Source organism: Danio rerio, chromosome 10, assembly GCF_049306965.1.
Source record: "Danio rerio strain Tuebingen ecotype United States chromosome 10, GRCz12tu, whole genome shotgun sequence".
In the NCBI taxonomy this organism is placed as follows: Eukaryota; Metazoa; Chordata; class Actinopteri; order Cypriniformes; family Danionidae; genus Danio; species Danio rerio.
The window spans coordinates 17,563,905-17,587,517 of NC_133185.1; the positions used below are offsets into that span (position 1 = coordinate 17,563,905).

Sequence of the window (23,613 nt, forward strand, 5' to 3'; positions counted from 1 at the left end):
CGAGTGGACAAAGAGCGAAACGGTGTAGAGTAAGTAGAAAATTGTCTTTTCAAATACCAGTGTTTGTGTGTACAGGGCCGTAGTCTAGTGTATTGTTTAATCCAGAGAAGTGGTTCCCAACTAGGCATGGGCCGGTATATGATTCCAAAGGTATGACAACCTTGGACATCAATGTATTGTGATCATTGCACTAAAAGAAGTTCTTTTTAAATGCCTAGGTAAAAAAAAAAAAAAAAAAACTTTTTCTCCTTTGAACACAATTTTGAGAAACATTTAAAATATTTTGGAGCTAACATGTCAGGCTACATAATAAAAAATAAATCATTGACTTTGGTTCTCTTTTCTGCTGGAGATATTGTTGTCCTAAAAAAAACAAAAACATTTTTAAGATCTTACATGTACCGTGGGAACGGTATAACAGAATTTTTTTGCGGTTTTAAAACCTTAACTTTTTCAAACTACATTAAACCTTGAAACCATTTATCGTCCCATAGCTATTCCCTAACCATTTTAATTTTTTAACTTGTGGTCCAATAAAACAAACACACGTTACCATGTCCCCCTGCCATTTTTAACTGAACCTGTGATTTGTTGTGGGTTGGTTAGTTACTCTGCAGTCAGAGAGCATTTCAGACTAGACCTGCATGGAACACACAATATTCCGCAATAATGGAGTTTTCCCCCACTCCTGGGCAACATTTGGGTTTAGTTATAAGCAAATACAAATGTGACCTTGTTGACTAAAAACCATGGCAGGCGCATGTCATGCAACCAGACAAAATGCTTTAATGTAGGAATAGGCAGTAACAGTGAAAAGAGGTGTCTAATATTAATTCAAATAAAATTCAAATTAGGGCTGCACAATATCGCTTCAGCATCAATATCGCAATATGTTCATCTGCAACAGTCACGTTGCAAGATCTGTAATGTTGAGTCTGAATTGTAGTTGACCAGGAGCTACAGAACATATGTGATTTTGAAGAGTCCCTGCTAAGATTAACTAAATTAGAATAAAAGTTTATTATTTCATGTGTGACTGAGCATTTCAAAAGAGTTTTAAAGCATATTTTAGCAAAAACTAAATTTTTTTACTTTGCCCATTGGAATGGAAAGGAAAGAAAGGATGAATTCTTATTATTGCCCCTCATTTCCTCTAAAGGTGAAAACAAAACAATATTTTTAATTGATCTAAGAATTTGAGATTTGGAATAGAAACAAGACAACGTATGATCAGCATTTTTTGCATTTTGATTGTTCAATTTCTGTACCTGAATAGTGTTAGCCTCCCCAGAAACTGTTAAATAGAGCTATTTAAGCTATCCTGTGACACTATTCATATCGTAACTTACCAAGGGCAAATAAAATATTGCAATGTCAAATTTTTCCAATATCTTACAGCCCTAATTCAAGTAAGTGTCCACTTTTTGACTAATCTACGATACTGCTCTTTTCATAATAGTTTCAGCAAAGTGTTGACTTCCTCAGGCAAAAGTCAAGCTCCCTGCCTTCTTTGGTTCTTGCACTTCGCCTCTTCAACACAACTGTAGATACCTAGTCATACCCCAAAACATGGTTTCCATTGTCATGGATAATGAATAGGTTGAGGTACATCAAGAGCTACCCGAGAGCCTTGTTACACAGGGATCTCCATTGAATTCTTTGCTAAAGTTCATAATACCTTTCTGAAGCATTTAATGATCTTTTTGGCTGCCCATTTTAGCTCCTCAATCCCCCATTTACCGTGTCATGTTTGTTAGGTAACATTACATGTGCCCCTCTGGAGTTCACCTGTTCCAGTGGCCGCTGTGTTTCTCGTAAATTCGTCTGCAATGGTGAAGATGACTGCGGTGACGGCAGCGATGAACAGGACTGCGCTCCTTCCTCCTGCAGCCCAAGCGAAATCCCTTGTGGGAACAATACGTGTATTCCTAGAAGCTGGTTATGTGACGATGATGTAGACTGCCAAGATCAGTCGGATGAGTCCCCAGAGCGCTGCGGCCACAACCCGACGCCTCCGGCCAAATGTTCGCCCAGCGAGATGCAGTGCGGCTCTGGCGAATGCATTCACCGGAAGTGGCGCTGCGACGGAGACCCAGATTGCAAGGATGGCAGCGACGAGAAAAACTGCTGTGAGTTACCTTTTTTTTGGGGGGGTGGGGGGTGGTTTTGTTCATTTGTTGTTTTTCTGAGGTGCTGTTTTGGCTTTGCCATTTTTTTTTTATTTTATTTTTTTTATTTTTTTTAATTACTTTTTTCTTGTGTTGTTTTTGTGTGTGTGGGGGGGGTTATGTGTTTTTTTTTCTGTTTACGTTTGCTATTTGTTTGGGGTTTTTTGTGGGGTTTTTTGTTTGTCTTTTTTTTGTGGTGTTTTTTTTTTTTTTTTTTTTTTTTTGGTGGTTTTGTTTTGAGTTTGGTTTCTTTTTTTAAGGTGTGTTTAGGTGTTTCCTTTTGATTTTTTTTGGTTTAGATTTGTTTTTAAATTTTAGGATTTAGTTTGCTTCGAAGTCTTTCAATTGATTTGCTTTGTGTGTTTTGTTTTTAGTTTTTTCTGCCGTTTTGATTTTTTTGGCTTTGGTTTAGAGAGTTAAGTTTTAGTTTGCACCAGTTCTGCGGTTATTTTATTATTATTATTATTTTTTTTACCATTAAGGTAGCTCAGGTCAGCCTACCTACATAATACCATGGCCACAAAGAGTGATTTAAATTTAACCTGCCTTACCCAAAACAGTGAAATCCAAAGTGTAGGTCGGGACCCCACCGGGGGTCGTGGGACATTGAACGGGTGTCGCTTGGTGATTTCTAAAAAATCAAGTACATTTTTTTTGTTTTATTTTTTTAAACCATTTGAATTATCAGATTATTATCCATAACCTACTGAAGATAAGAGTAGTAGTTTTTTTAGTTACAGCCTTTTGATTATTATTATTATTATTATTGTTATTATTACTATTATTATTAATATTATTATTTTGTCCATTGGATTGCAACCCTTAGGGTGATTTACATTTATGTTAAATACACGGCAAAAGCGTCAGATGCAGCAGATTGCTTTTATGGAATCAGATTAAACTCTTTGGCACATTTACAGCACTGGCATACATTAAGAAAAATTTGAACAAAGAATAGTCTTGGGTCAATTACTCACCTCAGAGGATATTGGGGGATATTCACAAGTCACTGGCATTGCTATTTTGGGGGTCATGGGCTGAGAAGTTAGAGATCCACTGACATAAAAACCAAGATTAGTGCAAACTAACTGGCTAACCAGCTAATCCAGCTTCATGGTACAGGCCCTTGGTCTGGTGTTTTGATTTTGTCTTTGGTTTAGTTTTATTTCTTTTACTTTTTGCTTTGGTCTACAATTTAGTTTTTGTTTGCTATTGGGTTGATTTGATTGGTGTTATTTTGGTTTCCTGGTTTTATTTTCTTATTAATTGAGGTGTGTGTTGCTGATTTGGATTTACCTATTTTGACTTGGCCTTTTTTTGGTGGTTTTTGTAGTGTGGTCTATGGTTTTTACTTCAATAAGTGTTTGTCCATGCCCTTTCCAGCTGCCCGTAACTGCAGACCTGACCAATTCAAGTGTGATGACGGCAGCTGTATCCATGGCAGCCGACAGTGCAATGGATTCAGAGATTGTGTGGATGGAACAGATGAAGTCAACTGCAAAAACTGTGAGTCCACTGAACTGAAAACAATTCTCTCTAAGTGCTTTTACTTGGAAAAGACATCCTCAATTCAAGAGATTATGTTGACTGGCCAGTAATCTGCAAGATTCAGAAACTTTTTTTAACACCTGAACCAAATATTGAATGTTAACCGATTAAAGTACTGCAGGTATGTGGTATGTCAACCAAAATTTGGGGAGTATTTTTATTAATGTTTATTTGCAATCCTAACAGTGTTAACAACAGATTTGATGACTGCTTCACAATTATTATTTTTTATTCCTTGACTAGTTTCATGGACTAATTGGATGTTTTTGTTGTTGTTTTTTTTTTCCCTCCAGTAACTCAATGTAACAGTTCTGACCAGTTCAAGTGTCGAAGTGGAGAGTGCATTGAGATGAGTAAAGTGTGTAATAAGGTCCGTGACTGTCCCGACTGGAGTGATGAACCCATCAAAGAGTGCAGTAAGTATATACAGCTGTTCTCATTACCAAAAACCTTGAGCTTTCTGATGTTTTAGTGTATATCTTAGTGTCCAAGATTTTCGCTAATGTACAGAAAGCTTGAATAAAGTATCTTGTCAAAGGAAAATTTACATGAAGGACTTCTTAGAAGTGTGCAATGTGTGCTTATCACCAACACACAATTACTTTTTGTAGTTTCCATGTAATTTGATGCATAACATCCAACTTCCCCTTTACATCAGAATCCACAAAATTATAAAGTAGCATTTATGAGAATATATACATATTTAGTTCTGTAATTATTGAATTGCATCATTCGTTTTGTTAATCTAAAGACTGCTATATCACCTAAATGATGACAAAAGGAAAAAAAACTACAATTCACCCTGCACATAACTGCAGTTTGGAAGGACAGATCATAATTCTAAATGAATAACGTTTAGGTGAATGGAGATTTTGTTTTTAAACCTTGACCTTATAACTTACTGTGAAACTGTTGGTTTGTTTTGTTATATGCTGACTGAAAAATTGTGGGTTCATCGGTAGGCAGAACCTGCAGTATGTTTAGTCCACAGTGTAATGATAGGCAGGGTTGTTAAGTCTGAACGTTTGTGAGTAAATTATTTCAGGCTGTATGCAAGCTTGACCTAAATGCTTGTTAAATGGTTCCAGATGTTAGGGGTGTGAACAGACCATAGGACTGGTATATGAGATGCTGTACAGGAAGTGATTTGCTATATTTTTACATTTTTGCTGCAGGATAATTTTAGCTCTTAAAAACAGTGATAAATTTGGAACTGTTTAGGACTTGAGTCATCTGTATAGAGGATGGAAACTGCACTAACAGAGCAATCACCGTTTTAATGACTACCAAGACTACTATCTACCTAAATCTTTATGAGCACTAAAAAAGACATCTAGACTAACTAAAAACAAGATATAGATTTACAGGAAAGTACCATAAAAGGGACAATGCACAAATTAGATCCCTTAATTTTTTTATTTTTTATTTTACTGACTATTTGCTTTTGTTTGTTGTTGTTAGCAGTATTTTTTATTATATGCATATTTATATTTGTTTAAAAAAAAAAGCTAGTTTAGATTTGGCCACCTGTAGGAGGTGCGTTTGCATATAACTGTTTTTTTTGACCACACTTCGTTATTATTGTTAATTTATTCATTTGCAGAAAATTAGATCCCATATGAAGGAGGCTCGTTTATTATGCTTCAGTCTGTTTTACTGTTTCTCCCTAGTGAAGCGTTCAGTTTTTCCACTTACAAAGTCCATCATGTAAATGACAAATGTACCATGGCGGGATGCAACGGACTCTTAGGGCCCTATCATACACTCGGGGCAATAAGGAGCAAGATGTGTTTCCCCGACATGTTGCTATTTTCAGATCAATGCAACACAAATTTTCCTGTTTTCCGCCATGTTGTTTAAATAGCAAATCTGTATGCGCCACTTTGGCGTGTTTCGGTCTAGAAAAGAGGTGTGTTGAGGCTGGCACGTTTGCTATTTTGAGGGTCTAAAATAGACTTTGCAATAGACAAGCTGAAAGCAGGTCTAAAGTACAGCGCAGAGCGCGTTAGTTGTGCACCTCACTTACACATGCTTGAAATGTGCAGGATGTACAGTAATGCGCAAATCTCTTTACAAATGAAAAAGAATTAAAGGATTCATGTTACAAAATTTATTTTCTACAAATAAAAACCACTGACTCCTTGCCTTCATCTCAGATGCTTTTTTTTTTTTCTCATTTTAGTTTATTCATGACAACTTGTGTTTGTATAATGTTGTAAATATTATTAGCAGTTTTATTTGTTATGCATATTTATATTTGTTTTAATAAAAACAATCTTAGATTTGTCCACCTGCCAGGTTTTAGACCATATGGGGTATAGCATGTGTGTTTGGAAATAACTCCACTTTGTTATTATTATTAGTAACGCTTCCCATTCACTTTGAATGGGTGACATCAGGTGTTGCCCAACTGCATTGTGGATCTATTGGCGTTGCTATGACGATCTCGTCAGCCCCAACTATAGACTCTGTCAAGTGTTGATGCTAAAGCCCCATGTGAATTGGGCGTTAGACTGTGAGCCATGGCGCAAAAAGTATTTTTCTGTCCTCAAAAGAGCAAATACGGATTTTCGGACATGCTTTTGCGCCTTGCACTTTAGACTTTGCGCCTAGATGATTAAAATAGAGCTCTGTATGATAAAACTGTTTTTCCCATCCTTGAAAAGGGACCTAACCAAATGGATATTGTGAACCAAATGTAAAAGGAAAACATCCAGTTTTCATTTTAAATAAAAATTTTGGGGTATAATGAAAAATTATTACCTTTTTCATCTTAACTGTCATAATCTTATCCCAAACCTGTAGGCCTATGACTTTAGTGACACCTTAAAACACACTTTTTTTTTTTTTTTTTTTTCGTATGCTTGCTTGCAGTCTGTCTTTAGTTCCAATATTTGAAAAGGCATCAGCAACTATTTGTATCCATCTGACCTTTGACCTTAATTTGTTTGCTATCTACGTTAGGATTGCCTGCGTTTGATAGACCACAGTTTGGCTTGCAAGGCCACTGTTTTTTTAATGAGTCTGCAAGTCAATATTTACTTTACGGAAATTACTCCCTCAATGCCGTGCTACATCAGCAGTCTGGTGACCAGCTGGAGGGTAGAACCGAGCAACTGCTGAGATTAAGTATAAAATGACGTCTCAGCTTTGTTTTTTGACACCATTCACAACAATACTGTGTGTTTTAGCCTTTGGGCCTGAAAAACAACACTTCAACATTTACATTTGGCTGTCACAAAAGTCACACACACAAATACCATAGTTTGTGGACCATAGACCTAAATTGTTCTTGTTTTTTTTTTTCACAAACGGGATAAAGTAAAACCCAAAACACTGGGTTTTATGGCAAATTTGTCCAGCTTGGAGTCAGTTCAATCACACACAGTGTTTTTAACCCCCTATTCAAGGACACTGCCATGCATCACCCTGTGGGATGTTCCTCATGTGGACCCCATCTGGATTTATTGATCCCTGTAAATCTCAGCATGTCGACAGTTTGTGTGTAAAATGTACAACATTGATATTCCAGATGTGTAAAAAGCCGCCATTCACTTTGTTCTAGATATGAATGAATGCTTGATCAATAACGGAGGCTGTTCGCACATCTGTCGAGACTTGACGATTGGCTTCGAATGCGACTGCACACCGGGACTCCAGCTCATCGATCGCAAGACCTGCGGTGGTATGAATAACCACACATGCTGTTGTAATGTAGTCAAATAATGAATATATTATTGATTATCTGATGATGGATCTTTTGTGAGCGTACTCTCCAATAGGAACTCGGACTATGATTGTTTCTCTGCAGATGTCAACGAGTGCCTCAACCCAGGGATATGTAGCCAGATATGTATAAATCTTAAAGGAGGATACAAATGCGAGTGTCACAATGGTTACCAGATGGACCCCACCACTGGAGTGTGCAAAGCTGTTGGTAAGTTCACTTTGAATTTAAGCCTTTCATTTTTTTTTCTTCTTTTTAATTTAATTTTTTTTATTTAATATTATTATTTAGTTATTTTGCTTGGTGATTTCAAGAAATATACAGTTCATCTGAAATTGCGTACTTTCCTACTATTTAGTACACTACCTGACAATCGTCGATCCCAATTGTAAGTGCAACAATAATAATTTGACTTCTAGTTGATCATTTTGGAAAAGTGACTGAAGGTAAATTTGTCCCATGAATGATCTGTTGAACTGCATCCCAATCATCACAATTACTGCAGAAGACCTATTGGAACCCACATGGACCCAATATTCTCAACGAATTCTCAATGGTTTGGGTTTGCATTCGGTATGGAGGCATGGGAGAGTGGATGGAAACATCAACAGTCTGGGGTATCAAGACATTTGTGCTGCCCATTACATTACAAACCACAGGAGAGGGCAACCTCTTCAGCAGGATAGCGCTCCTTCTCATGCTTCTGCCTCAACATGAAAGTTCCTGAAAGCGAAGGAGGTCAAGGTGCTCCAGGATTGGCAACTCCAGTCACCAGAAGTTACCATTATTGAGCATGTCTGGGGTAAGATGGTGGCATTGAAGATGAATCCAAAGAATCTAGTTGAACTCTTGGAGTCCTTCAAGAACGATTCCAGATGACTTTATTATTAAGTTATTTGAGTCATGGCTGAGATATATGGATGCAGTCCTCCAAGCTCAAGGGAGTCATACACAATATTAAATCTTTTTCCACTGCACCATGACTTTATATTCTATACTGTACGTTATTTCTGTTAAGTGACAAGACTTTTGTCTAAGCAAGGTCAGACCTTACTGTCCTAATTAATAATTAAAAATCAAGGCATGATCCTGTTTAATTTAGCTAAAATAAGTTTAATCTAGAGGCCTTTGCCTTTCAAATAAGCCACTTCTGATACCAAACGATTAACTAGAAGCCAAGTTATTATTTGTTGTTCCTAAAACTTGGATGGGTGACAAGACTTTTGTCAGGTAGTGTATGAGAGCCAAGTAACGGGTCCGAATTCCTAGTATTTCAGAAACGTGTGGTTTTGGGTTAATTGAGTCTCATTCACTAAAATTTGTGTACATTTTTCATATTTATACACGCATCTCATGGAAATTTTCCACCCAATTCACAACATTTGCTGGCGCATTGCATTTATTTTTAAACATGTTTTTTGAAGTGAGCATCCTTGTACATGTAATTAGTAATTCGCATAATACACTGCTATGCCAGCTCGACTTTCGGCAAAGTGGCACAAGTCCAGAGAAAATAAGAAGTCAAAATATGAATTAAGAAGAGCCTGTCAGGGCAACAAAAGAAAAACTATTTTAAAAGTTTGATGTTGGATGTGGAAGACTTTCAGTTTCACTTTCATAAAATAAAGACTTTTTTTGTTTGTTTTAAAGAGCAGAGCACTGCGTCTTTTATAATGCTAGGCTAGGCAATCACTGTATCTTATGCTGAGGTGCTATTTCTGCAGAGTTTACTTTTTCCAGCTCCAGGTGCACATAAGCGCATTGTCAAAACATAAGGCGCAGCAGGCGAATGCCAGTCGCCCGCAGAACACTTGATTTTAAAAGAACATCATATTTGTGGTGATAGTCTCTCTCCGGAAACATATCTGTCCACTCTAAGGATGCAGTTACTGTTGGCATGCCCCCAAACATAAGGTGTGAAACAATAATCATCTTTATATAAGGATAGAGCAGCTGATTGTTGTTTGAACCTGTAATGTTTAGTTTGTTGCTTTTCTTTCACTCTAAATGCAAATCTAATTCTATGTAGATTTAATTGTATATGTGCATGAATATTCTGTATGTGTTAAGTTCTTGGATTTTTCTGTAAATTTAAAATACATTTTAGTATAAAAGTTTTGGTGAAACATGTTTTGTGAAATTGTCCAAATTTGAAAAAGTGCATACAAATGTTTGGTGAAAGAGACCCATTGTCTGTTCAAACTATTGTTAGGGGTTTAAACAAGAGTCAGTGTAAGCTGTGGAAACACTAAACTTTGTTTTGCTCAACACCCGTGTCCTGTCAAGTCCGTCAAACTAGAATTACTCGAACTAAATCTGATACAAAATATATAAAACTGAATAGAAATGTGCTGACAAAATAACTAAACTAAAACTAGCAAAAGCATTAATGAAACACTAAAACTTAACTGAAATTTACAGAATTTTAAAATCATATAGAAATAAAAAATATTCATAACCGTAATAACCTTAGGCCTTCCGAGTGAATTAATGAATGGAAGAGAATCGACGCAACTGACATGCGAGTAATAGCCATTCATACTGCTCTTATTTATACCATATAGAAAATACTTTTGGATTTAAACATACTTCTACTGCTTTAATATAGTGCCTATTCGAGTAGTATGTGGTGTGTGTGTGTGTGTGTGTGTGTGTGTGTGTTTTTCCTTCCCAGATGCAGCTATAGATTTGTTTTGGGCTTTCCAAACAAACATGTAATTAATAAAGAAGTAAACCATAACATGTTATGCATGTCTGATTGTAAAGCAGTCCTTGTTGGTGCCATTTTTAAATCCCAGATTTGCCAAACTAAATTGCATCAACTTTTCAGATTTGGCCAGACATGAGTTAAAGTATTTACATAAAATGACATTCAACAATGTAGTGGAATGCCAGAACTCTGTAGTATCTTTAAGATTTTGCGCAAAAAAAAAAAAAAGTCACCTAAATGTACACCTTACAAAGAACATTAACTAGTACAGATGTTTTCTTATAGACCTTTTATCCCTTCAGATGTTTATTTTAATTCAACCGTAAGTGTCCTGCGATACTCGCCTTGATATTCCTTAATGATTCCAGTTTGAAGGGAGTTTATAAGTTTCATTCAAAGGGCATTGTAGTTTGATATTTGAATTTACAGAGAGATCGTCTAGATTAGTAAGTACTGTCTGTTTGTTGCTGCAAATTCATGAATGAACATTCCGAAGTGAAGTAAAGATTTGTCATACTCCACAAGGGAGCAGTGAAGACTGTGTAGGGACTCTGTCAATCAGAACAGTTCATGCGTGTAGCTCTTCCAACAAGCTGCTTATCTGAGTCAGGTGTGTTAAATAAGAAACAGGCAAAATATGCAGAGTCGTGGGGCAAGAGGACTGGGATTGAGACCTACTGCAATACCTGGTTGATACTGTGCTGAATGCATAAGAAAATTGATTGAGACTTAGTAGTGTGGATGCTTACAGCTACTTTCTAAAATGTTTTCGGAACAACCTCTATGGTTTTGAAATCTGTTTATGGTGTAAATGCTTTAACCAAGAATACTATGTTAATATTTAACTTGGATTGTTTCAATGGTAAACGATAACAACGAAATCATTGGCGGGTTTGTACCAGACTTCTGAATTAATTGTATCTGAAATCAAAGTCAATTAGGGTTTTTTTTTTTTTTTTGTACTTGAAAAATTAAATAGTTGGTCAAGATAAATTCAGGCTTAGATTTTTAAAAAATAAATAAATATAATGTACTGAAAAAATGTCCCATCTGTAGGATTGTATGAGTGATGCATTTATGATTCACAGACATGATCCCTCTTTTTACATTTGCAGGTAAAGAGCCCTGTCTTATTTTCACCAATCGAAGAGACATCCGTAAACTTGGCCTGGAGCGCCGTGAATATACTCAGATTGTGGAGCAACTGCGGAACACTGTAGCTCTTGATGCCGACTTCATTCAGCAGATGATATTCTGGGCTGACCTGGGCCAGAAGGCCATTTTTAGGTAATTGCCGTTGCCTTTGCCTTTAAACTAGAGCAAACTTATTTAAATGACCCCAAATATGAAAGCAGAGACTTTTAAATGGCACAAAAACATTGCTATCTATCCTGAAACAATGCTATCTACAGTACGTTTGGTAACACTTTACAATAAGGTTCATTAGTTAATGCATTTACTAACATGAACTAATCATAAACAACACTTGTTTAGCATTTATTAATCATAATGGAACATTTACTAATGCATTATTAACATTCAAGCCCATGCTTGTTAACATTAGTTAATGCACCATGAGTTAACATGAACTAACAATGAACAACTATATTGTCATTAACTAACGTTTAATAGCATGAATAAATACTGTAGTAAATGTATTGTTCATGTTAGTAAATGAATTACTTAACATTAACTAATGAACCTTATTGTGAAGTGTGACCGTATGTTTGTTTGTCTTTTTACAGATTGTGTATAAATGTTAGAAATTTCTTTGTTCATCCAACCACTTTGACTTCTTTTTTTTCACCCACAGCACAGTGTTGGATAAGCAGGATGAAAGTCATAAGAAAGTGATTGACGATGTTCAGATGCCTGTTGGGATTGCAGTAGACTGGATTTACAAAAACATCTATTGGTCAGATCTGGGAAGTAAGAGCATAACTGTGGCCAACTTCAATGGGACCAAGAAGAAGGTGCTTTTTAACAGCGGCCTGAAGGAACCAGCCTCTATTGCTGTAGACCCTCTATCAGGGTAATTTGATTTGGAATGAATATCATTAAAACATTCACACTGCTTTTAATGCTTCTGGATTGAGCCTATAAATAAATCTAAATTGGATGGTGTCCTTTTTAAATACAGGTTCCTCTATTGGTCAGACTGGGGTGAGCCAGCTAAGATTGAGAAGTCTGGTATGAACGGGAATGACAGACAGGTCCTTGTTGAGACGGACATTCAATGGCCCAATGGAATCACTCTTGGTATGTGATGTTTTCTTGATTTGAGTTAAACCAGGGGTGTCCAAACTCGGTCCTGGAGGGCCGATGTCCTACATATTTTAGTTCCAACCCCAATTAAACACACTTAACCAGCTAATAAAGCTCTTTCTAGGTATACTAGAAGCTTTCAGGCAGGTGTGCTGAAGCAAGTTGGAGCTAAACTCAGCAGGACCCCGGCCCTCCAGGACTGAGTTTGGACATCCCTGCATTAAACTCTGCGAGACTGGCTACATTATATTTTTAATAAGAATATGCTTCTGTTTTTATCCAGACGTTATTGATATGATCCAGGTCAAATTCTTTTGTATGTTTGCTTGCTTTGAGTAGGGATTGTGGCGTTACATGCAGTTTAGTTTCAAAATAGCTTGAACTACAGGCACATGTATGGGGTTGAATCTTCACAAGTAGAGTTGGATACATATTGGTTAGAGGTTTGTGAAAGCATTCAGACTTTTGGGCAATTTCTGGATATTCTGTTAATTCCGAGTTCAGACTGCATGATTTTAGCCCTGATTTTGACTTGCCGTCAAATGCCTGAAATCACAGGCAAATTGCTGCTCGTTTACATGAGGAACAATCACACAGTGTGAATTATCAAAGACCCAATCTGATAGAATTGATGATGAGTTGCCGACACGCTTGAATTATTTGGTTCCATTAAAATCATACAGTGTGAAATGTGTCCTGATTTGAAAATAGCCATTAACTACAGCCAATGAGAGAGCAGCATCCACTAGTATGGGTATATGCGGGCCAGCAAAGGTTGGGGGAGAAGTAAAAAGTACTTCATTTCTTGGGTCCAAATAGACCATAGATGAGGGAAAAACTAGTGGGAAGTGGCAGTAGCACTTTTTGTCTTTTTGACTTGTCATCTGAGCATTACCACAACTTGGTTGAAGAAAAAAAAGTTTGAGAGAAAGCCAAAAATCACTCCCTGACAATAGAATTGGGGTGTACTCGCTGTGTACAGTTGCCTTGAACCGGGCCGAAGCACGCTTGTCTCCCCTGACGGCCTGCACTCATTACATTTGGGCCTGGGCACACTTACTGAACAGCTCATCATTGATGATGCAAGCGCTTTCGCTCAGCTCAGTGGAGATTTCTTTAGTTATATCGTTTTAGTCTTTTGGGATGCGTTGACAGTCAAATATTTTTTTTATTTTCGTGGGTGCGCACCTGAGCTCAGAAGACCTGTTCGCACTAGCTAAATCAGGGATGTCAGACTCAGTTTTTGGAGAGCCGAAGCCCTGCACTGTTTTGTTCCTACCTTGCTCCAACATGCTTGCCTGTAGGTTTCAAACATGCATAAAGGACTCAATTCGTTTAATCAGGCGTGTTTAATTAGAGTTGGAACTAAACTGTGCAAGGCTGCGGCCCTCCAGGAATTGATTTTGACATCCCTGAGCTAAACGTACTGTTCTCTGACGTCAAACAAACCCGGGTGCAGACCAAAAGTGCTAGTGTGAAAGCACCCCAAGTCTACAAGACCACAAGTGAAGTGTGGAAGCCATTTGGGATTGCCTAACTGTTCAGGAGTGCATATTTATGGTTTGAGCTAATCTACTGCCCAACTGTTGTAGAATCGGAGTGGTATCTCTTGACTTTTGCTAATTGGTCTTGCAATGGCCATCAACCAGAATAATAAATGGTCTTCTAATCTTGACTCTTGTCCTATAGATTTGATCAAGGGAAGGCTCTACTGGGTGGATTCCAAGCTGCACATGCTTTGTAGCGTAGACTTGAATGGAGACAACCGTCGGAAGGTGCTACAGTCTCCTGATTACCTGGCACATCCTTTTGCTCTTACTGTTTTTGAGGTACACCACTTAAATTAATCATAACTGGCATTTATTGATGATACTGATTTCTGGGTCACACTTTATTTTGATGGTCCATTTGTTGAATTTAGGTTACATTGCAATTTAGATTATAAGTAGACTTTTAAATGAGGGTTAGTGGAAGTTGACATGTACTTGCAAAGTTTCTTATAGTCGGTTAAATGTCTGTTGAAGGAGCATATCAACAGATATTAAGCAGACAGTCTACTAATACTCAAATGGACCATCAAAATAAAGTGTTACCGATTTCTGCTATACCATGTTTAATCTCTGGTATTTTCTCACTGTTTTTATTATGTCATCCCAGGATCGAGTGTTCTGGACAGATGGTGAAAATGAGGCAATCTATGGGGCGAACAAGTTCACAGGATCTGATGTAACTTTGCTGGCCAGCAACCTCAATGAACCCCAGGATATCATCGTGTACCATGAGCTAATTCAGCTGTCTGGTGGGTCCTGAATTTATCACTAAACAGCAACAAACCACGACAAAAGACATTAGTGTTGTGTTTTTTCTGATTCTGTGACATTCACATGCTTCTTCCTTGTTTAGAAATGATATCTTCTGAACTCTTCCTCCAATCAATTCAGTGACCACCTTTTTTATTTGCCTTCTCAGGGACTAACTGGTGTAATGAAAAGATGGAGAATGGAGGCTGTTCCTTCATGTGTCTACCAGCTCCACAAATTAACAAACATTCCCCTAAATACACCTGCGTGTGTCCGGAAGGCCAAACCCTGGCCTCAGATGGCTTGCGCTGCAGAGCAGGTACGCAACGCATCTCTTTATAATGTGAAACAATGTAAAGCTAAACAAGCTTTCATTTGCACTGTTACATGTTTGTCATTCATGATCCATTTTTGTTGGTCATCTTTGGTCCTTAAAAACAATCACAATTGACCTGAGAGGGCTAAGAATTGGCCATTTTATTGCTTTGGCTGTATTGATCTTTTATGACAGAGGCAACTTCTGCCGCCCCTCAAGATGGAGGGCAGGTAACTACTCGCCCCAGTCACCCAAAAGGTAAAGCAAGTTACTAGGATAGGATGTTAACTGCATGCGCATGGAGATTGATCAATGGCTTTGATTTGCTTCCCGCCGTAGACAGTAGGCTTTGCTATTTAAAATCTGTAGACATAGCTAGGTTAACAAGTCCAGCTAGCTGTAAGGGTGATGAGTGAACTATTCCTAAAATATCTTCTGTTGGGTTTTGGGAATGTTAGCTAATGCTATTCCTTCTTTAAGTATGGATTTAAGCATTTTTAAAAGATTCTACTGAAGCTGATTCTTTTTGATGATTGATGTAGGGTGTCATGGGGGTTTGTAAGCGACAATGGGCGTCAGAATGCAAGATTCAATCATTTTTTGTGTAGTGTCATAGTGCATGACAACCTTTGCCATGTCTGTGATGCTTCACAACCTCATCGTAGAAAATCTAGCATATTTACATTTTCCCCTGTTGTTCATGTGTTATATCACATGGGTGATTCTTAAAAATAGGAGCACAGAATCTCCTTTTAAAGCTGTTAAAATGAAAAAATGAAGGATACTATAGAGAAGATAAACAAGAATTAATGTTGGTTAGCTAATTAATATTGGCTTTGACTGCAATTTGGTCTTTAAATCAAAACAGTTACCAAGTAGGTGTTCAAATGTTTTTGTACTTCTCCTTGACTAGTGGTCTTTGGGAACCCTGAAAGGATGCTAATTTAGGTGGTTGACTAGTGGTCTTTGGGAACCCTGAAAAGATGCTAATTTAGGTAGTCTTAGTTGCTTGAAAGCCATGGTTCTTTCCTATATTGTTGACTGTGGTTTGATAACTTGTAGCATGCATGTTCCTGGAAAAGTTTATTACTAATATATCGTGTTTCACAACATGTATTATGGTTATAGAGTTAGTACTGGTATAATAGTAATGTATAATATGTCAAATGAGCCTCCAGTGCTTATAAACCTGATTTTCTTTTAAAGCATCTTCAGTCTCGAAGGTTGCCTCTGAACCAGTTCATACTGGTAAGGCCTAGCTGCCTGTTATCTTCTGGAATCTGTCTAACAATTAAACCCTAACCTTTAACTATATACATTTAGAATGGAAAATCTTAATTATTCTGAATAACAAGACTAAATACAACGGCTGGCTTTTTTTCTTTCATTCTAGAGAGCCCCATTCATCCTTTTGCTGCTGCTTTTCTGCTTACGCGCTCATAACCAAATTGCATTTCCCACTATTATTCACATCTTGTTGCTTGGCTGACTCTTTATATAGTTTATATGCTATATATAGTTTGTTTCATTGTTTGTAATGTTCCATAACACGATGGTGATTAAATGAATCATAAAATGATTTTGGTTTGTTTGTTTGTTTGTTTGTTTGTACGCCTACAGAAGGAAACCTAAGCACCTCCATACATGAGGTCAATACATCAGCCAGAGGATCTGCTGCTGCCTGGGCGATTCTACCTGTGTGTAAGTACATGGTTTCTGCTTCTATAATATGCTGTATGTAATTACAATATTTATTATTATTATTATTATTATTATTCAAATTTTATTTATTGGTATTTAAAAATTATACACTTTTGGAACCCCCAAAATTTTGCACAATTTATTTATATAATAATTTATTTTATATATATATATATATATATAAGTTGTATTTATTTATTTTTTTTAATGAACACCATTATGGTCTCAACTACAAAAACATGATTTTGTGAAAACTACATTATCATGCACGTGTTTAAGCGTGTGCGAGTACTTCAACGTGGTAGGCTATATTTGCACAACCATAGATGTCATGTAGTTTATTTTCTACTGGAATAATTGCATCAATCGAGCTGCCATCTTTGTACAGGGTAGCCCTCGTTTAAAATGAAATCGGGACCAAGGTGCAGTGCAGGCCCGGCGCCAAGATGCCATTTTAAATCCATAGGGGGGCACTAGACCTGGTGGCTGATTTTTGGTGTCTCTTGTACCTTTCGTTTTGGCTATTTTTCATATTTATTATTACTTTGCATTGCTGCCTACGTTACTGACCTAAGGCAGTAATATACTTTTTAATAGTAATAATAATGTGCACTTTTGCTATTACTGATTTTATTAATGACGGTAATGCAATTATACCGTTTATTAACGCATGGATCTGGCTTCAGCACCAAATGAGTGCTTTAAATCATATGGTATTCTCCCTATTTCCGTTTTATTTCAAATAACAGGCCTATGAATGTTTCAAGTTTTAGGTAAAGACTTCAAATCATGCCCACACATGCAAGCTGACCCACGGTTAGACTATTCGTATAACCCGTAAATAAATATAGGGAAATCAGCATAACCGAGTCATCACGTTCACGTAGCCTATTACCCAACCAACATCAGTGTTAGGAAAAAGTTAAATTTTACAATCTAATGTCATTTAAAACAATTATTTAGTTACATTTTAAGGCATTAGTGTAGCCTGAAAAATACCTAACTTCACAGTTATTACCGTGAAAATTGGTTAAAATTTGGCATGGACAACACGCAACTCAATAGGCTATATAATCATTTCATCATTTTAAATCTAAAAATAAAGATTTATCTTAGGCTATCATAAGTGCATTTTTTTTTCCCCATGATATTTTCTGGTTGTCATTTGTAAACCATCAAAAACCATTAGGTCACTATGCCTAGCCTACCCATCGTTTTATTTATTTATTAAACCTATTTTAACTTGTTTTCAGGTTATTTTCATTTTAGGGCCCTGAGCTAGAAGTCAAAACAAAATTGATATAACTGTATTTTAGCTCTTAAAATAGATCTACAATATATTTTCTGGTGTTTAAATTTGCATGAGCGAATAGCAGTATAGCCTAAATTACATACTTTTAAAAGATTATCATTCAGCCTACCTGCACCGCACGTTAGAGGTTTCTCGGTTGATCCGCAGTAAATCCACTTACTAACGCATATATACCGATTTCATTTATAACACTGCAAACTTGACTTCACAGGCTGATCATCTTTAAATGCAAAAAGCATTTATTAAGTGTTCTAACTTGACTGCTGCTGCATAATGGGATGTTTTCAACACAACTGTAAAAGTGCGCTTTTTAGCAATGTCAAAATGAAAGCAAAAAAGGGTTCTGTGTTTTTGTCATTTTTAGCTTAATTGTAATAATATTAATAATAATATAAATGAATAAGTTACAATATTATCTATAGTGTAGCCTACTGTGGGACTGTGCAGTGAACTATTTATTTTTATCAAAACATTTTTTTAGGCTACATATTCCCGAATAACTAATGTGAAAATGACTGGCCAGACAATTTCAAGCCAAGGTAATACTGAAAGTATGTACCAAATGCTGATGTTTTCTTAAGATAGTAACCTATAGATTATATACATTTGGTGAAACATTTATAATAATTAATATTTAAAATTAAACAATTATTAATATTTTTAGATAGATAGATAGATAGATAGATAGATAGATAGATAGATAGATAGATAGATAGATAGATAGATAGATAGATAGATAGATAGATCTCAATAAATAAAAATTATGCCATCTGTTAATATGGATTTTTTTATAACCAAACGTGTACTATTTAAAGGTGTTGATCCAGCTTTCATACAACTACTGTATTATAAAAGACATGCACAACATTCGGCTGTTTTTTTTTTTTTTTTTTTTTTTAATAATAATAGGAATAATAATTTACGCAGACATTTTGACAGCTAATATGCCAGTGATTTGATGCTTTGCAAAAGTTGCAGACACCTTAACCAATATTAACATGCTTTTTTGATGCAAAATTCATTTAAATTTCTTGCGCCGATTAAGAAATTAATCTAGAAGCATAGGCTTCTGTAGTAAAGAGAATCTGCTCTAAAATGTAACACTAAATAAATTGATAAATACTCTTAACACATGATAGTGTAAAGCCTGCAGCTCACAACAAATGTGGAGAGTAATTGAGTATTGTATTTAACAAACCGTTTACTACGAATTTTATATAATTTTGCTCACATGGATAACTGAATATTAATAAGATGATGTCATTAAGCTTCTGTGCCGTCAGCCAATCGTTGCACTGCTGATCATGATTTCGAGGATCGATCTGTCCTTCACATCACATGCAGAGATATCAGATCAGTTCATCCAGACATTTCAATCTGATTCACAAACTTGTTTGAAGAGCCAAATTAGCGAGAGATCAGTTATCAAGATTAGAAGATCCAAGATCTGCCAAATCATCTTAGATCATTTCAGCTTTCGGATAACATTGCTGGCTTCGAAGCAACATGGAAACCTTTTTTTAAATAAATGCCAAGGATAACAGTTTAAAGGTATAACCTTGTCATTGTCTGCAAGATCACCATATTGCTGAAATACATGTGTAACATTGTTAACCTAAGAATAAAACTGGAGTAACTCATGTAGTAATGATTTTAAAATCTTTTTTTTTCCTTTTTCTGTCTTGTCCTTGTTTTGTTTGCTTTTTCTGTCTTCATAATTGTTGTTGCCTTTTGTATATATAAAATTTTTTAAAAATTTGTGCATTTAAAAAAAAAAAAAAAACAATAAATAATATTATTAATAAATCTCTAAACGACTAATAAAGTTTGTCGACCAAGCATCTTCTCGTTGACTTGGGTGGCAGCGCTAATTTTTTAGGTTTGTTTTAACAGGGATTTTGACCATGTTATCTGTTAGTAAATGTCCCTACATATTCAAAATCAGAAATTTGGAGGTGTCAAAGGAATTTACAGTGTTTTCAAATAAAAATCATCTCACAAATGTGTAAAAATAATCTACAAGTTCCTCACAATTTGAGTGGAGTCATTATTTTTATTGTTTCTTGCTTGCAGTATTATTGGCCATGGCAGCTGCTGGTGGTTACTTAATGTGGCGCAACTGGCAGATCAAAAACAAGAAGAGCATGAACTTCGACAACCCAGTGTATCTGAAGACCACAGAGGAAGACCTCAATATCGATATCAGTAGACACAGCGCTTCTGTAGGCCACACGTACCCTGCTGTGAGTAATGCTTATTCATCACCTGCGGTTTCAGATAAATGAAACCGTAGATTAGTCGTCTACAATCACTGTTCCAAGCAAACAATTCAGTCCTCTAATCTTTCCAGTCCTTTTCCTGCAGATCTCAATGGTAAACACAGAAGATGACTTGTCATAACCCAAGCCCCCCCCCCCTACAATGCTCCGGTTTATTTAGTAGCCACTTGGCACCAATGGCAACTGCTGCCGTTTCGACGGTTTCACAACCAGCTGCCTTCTGAAATGCATTTTCAAGTTTTGCCCCCACCCCCCAAATCCCAATCAGAGGATGTCATTTGTGGTACAAGAAAGTATATGCATCCCGCTCAGGCTGAGTGTGCTCCAAAAGCATCAAGGAATTCCATTGGGATTATGATTTTAACTTCACGTACACCATAGAAGGCCCAAAAATGATTCAACAGCCGTACGTCCTACTTGCAAGGATGTTAGCATTAACTCAAGAACCAGAACGCTGAGTAGATGGCTAGTAGTGTGTGTGGATGCCTGAAATATTTAAATGAAAATGCATATTTTAGATGGCCATGTCTTTAAGATGTAAGTTTCTTTCTTTCTCATGATGAACATTGTTTCCCAGAGATGCTTCGTGAGTCTTGCTGGGATAAAAAAAATGCTCTATGGGGAAAAGTGCTGTTACGACGTTTGTAAAACATTGTGTATATATATCCCTCTCTGGAAAAAAACAAACATAATCAGGATTCCTCAAGCACTTTGATCAAATGTTCCTCTGTAAATAAGATTGTATACATTTGACTGAGACAATTTTGCTATGGTTGGGCACTGTACCAGGGTAGAGGTTGACATATTTAAAAAAAACACAAAAAAAAAATGGAGTTTGTTAAACCTATTTTGTATGTTTGTGTGCTGTTCCTGTGACCTTTTATAGCAGTGTACAGGGGGACGAAATGCTCTGTATTGTGAAAAGGAAACATTTGCAAACGTAAAATAAAATTAAAGTTTAAATTATGCTTCTTTGTTAACCGCAGAGATTCCTTTGTCATTTTTTTTAACTCCTAAAAAAAAGACTCGAGATTCAGTCTAGGTTGCCTACACTTAATGCTATGCTGAAATTTGAATGACTGCATTTGTGCGTTCAACACATAATTACTATCAGTGTCAGAACTACTAGTAAACTCCCAGACTTAATTCAAGTCCAAACTTTTTTTGTGTTTTGAGTGTCGTTTACAGAATCATGATGCAAACTGATATTTATAACGTGCTGCCACTGCAATACAAGCATGATGAAATGAGATTTCAATCTGTTGGATTCACTCTACAATTTTGCTGTCTAGACGCACTTCAGTGATTTTGTAAAAGATTTTACCTCTTGTGGATTAAATGTTAGAGTAAGTGTTAGCACCTGCACATTTGCCTTTATTTCTGAAAGGGTTAATTCGCCCAAAAGTGAAAACACTGTTATTAGTTACTTATGCTCATGTCATTTCAATACCCTGAGAGCTTAGTTCATCTTCGATAAACCAATTAAAGGTGCTGTATGCAAGTTTTTGACTCTTCTAAAGCAAAAAAATAAATAAATAAATGACATAATGTTCGCAGATATTTAACAAACATGCCAAGTCAACATTCTTTTTTTATTTGTGTGGGAATATAAATTTTTATAATCTAGTTCCAAATTAGCAATTATTTATATATATATATATATATATATATATATATATATATATATAACTGAAAGTTATATTCTTTAGTTTTTAGGGTGTGGCAGACCTTAAAATCTCTTGGTTTTCTGAGCCCTGACTGTCTACACAGTGTGTCTATTGTCTAACAAATGGTCAAGCCGGTCAACGTTTCGGATAGGTTTGGTCTTCAGAACATTATTTGCACACTGTTTTCATGCTAAAAAGCATCATGAATGGGTACTTTTATGCTGATGAGATCGGGGATGGAAAAGCAATTTACCCTGCTGACAACTTTTTGTATGCTTTTTGTTTTAGACCGTTCCCACCTACATGTATCAATGTCTGTAAAAATTTATTTGAACTGAGTGTCTGCTGCACTAGTTGAGTTATTTTGATGATGCCACATTGACGATGAGTTGTTCTTGTTAAAGGATTTTAATTTGAAGATCCCAGAAATTCCTCCTGGTTTTTGGCTCGTCTTCAGAATTTCGCAGCCGTTTTGGTGTCGTGAGCCAGACACAAATTCCTCTATTTCAACATCTATTATGCGCTAGAATGTCTTGTCTTTCTTTTAGTCATTTAACCCACCCACTGCCACCTTAGCCAATTATATTTCAGGACTCTGGGCTGCCTTTGTGGAAAACAGCACATTTCATTTAGTCAAAGGCTCTCAACCAAAATGTGACCTCCGGTGGATAGTAGCAGACTCCGAAATGAGACGCAGATTCAGAGTTCCACATGAGGTTATTAATTGGCAAGTAATATAAATAGATGAATGTAAACATTTAGGTGAGCAGGTTACATTGTAACCCTGTGTCCTAACAACATGATGAAATTTGCAGTGATAAGCAATTTGGTTGTTTGCATCAGACAAAACATGACAGAAGTTTAAATGCAGCCATTCAAGAGAACACAATAGTGCACTCACTGCACTCCAACGAAATGGTAAGGTTTAATATCTAATTATTACATATTAAACCTCTTTAACATTATTAAATGTAGATGCTGAAGCACTGATATATATGTTGGCTTGCACTGAGTCAGAGTTCTAAAGTTCAGTTTCAAACGGTTTATTTTCGATATCTGAGGTGAACTCTGCTGCTGCTTTTAGTAGTATAGATATAAATGTCATGTAAAATGGCATTCAAACTCACATTGTTAGCATTTAACACTAACATTTATCTCAGGTACACCTTATGTGCTTTATTCAGTTTGTCATGTTGTTCAGCAGCGAGATATAGAAGCCATTTCTAACATTATTTCAGGTGTTGGTTAGAACAAGACTACTGTTAATATGGAAAATATTCCTCCTATTGCGTGCAGTTGCTTTTATTTAGAACATGACCTAAATCAGCTTTTAGGCTCTAGAGTTAGGCGCACTCCTGTTGGTGTTGTCGATCTGGCAACCTGCACTTGCGTGTGAACCAGGAGTCCAATACCTAGGTCAACCACCATACCCGTCAACATTGGGATGTAAAAATAAGGGGTATTTGGTGATATAATTAGAATTTTATGTTTATTATATTAATTATGTGTATATGTCTGTTCAAACAATGACCCAAAACCCAATCTTTCGCTCTGCTTTTTTACAATTGGGAAACAGTGTCTATTCATCACTATGAGGTGTGTCAGCTATATGACTGTACT

The 23,613-nt window shown here is 36.4% G+C and overlaps 1 protein-coding gene across 9 annotated transcripts in view; it reads left to right on the forward strand.

Moving 5' to 3' along the window:
* Positions 1–21,306, forward strand: part of vldlr (very low density lipoprotein receptor) — a 50,136-nt gene extending 28,830 nt beyond the window's left edge. Inside the window, exons 5-20 of one of the 9 annotated variants that reach the window (XM_005155562.5) lie at positions 1,758–2,129; positions 3,552–3,674; positions 4,010–4,132; positions 7,282–7,401; positions 7,528–7,653; positions 11,269–11,440; positions 11,967–12,185; positions 12,294–12,412; positions 14,108–14,247; positions 14,576–14,717; positions 14,888–15,037; positions 15,230–15,292; positions 16,241–16,282; positions 16,655–16,735; positions 20,121–20,290; positions 20,398–21,306. In XM_005155562.5, the coding sequence (XP_005155619.1) occupies positions 1,758–2,129; positions 3,552–3,674; positions 4,010–4,132; positions 7,282–7,401; positions 7,528–7,653; positions 11,269–11,440; positions 11,967–12,185; positions 12,294–12,412; positions 14,108–14,247; positions 14,576–14,717; positions 14,888–15,037; positions 15,230–15,292; positions 16,241–16,282; positions 16,655–16,735; positions 20,121–20,290; positions 20,398–20,424 (2,189 nt within the window). In that variant the 3' untranslated portion in view covers positions 20,425–21,306. Of the gene's footprint in view, positions 1–1,757; positions 2,130–3,551; positions 3,675–4,009; positions 4,133–7,281; positions 7,402–7,527; positions 7,654–11,268; positions 11,441–11,966; positions 12,186–12,293; positions 12,413–14,107; positions 14,248–14,575; positions 14,718–14,887; positions 15,038–15,229; positions 15,302–16,240; positions 16,283–16,654; positions 16,736–20,120; positions 20,291–20,397 lie in introns of all 9 variants that reach the window. The other 8 variants (XM_005155561.5, NM_200923.2, XM_073913631.1 and 5 more) reach the window with 8 other exon arrangements.
* Positions 21,307–23,613: the final 2,307 nt, after the last annotated feature.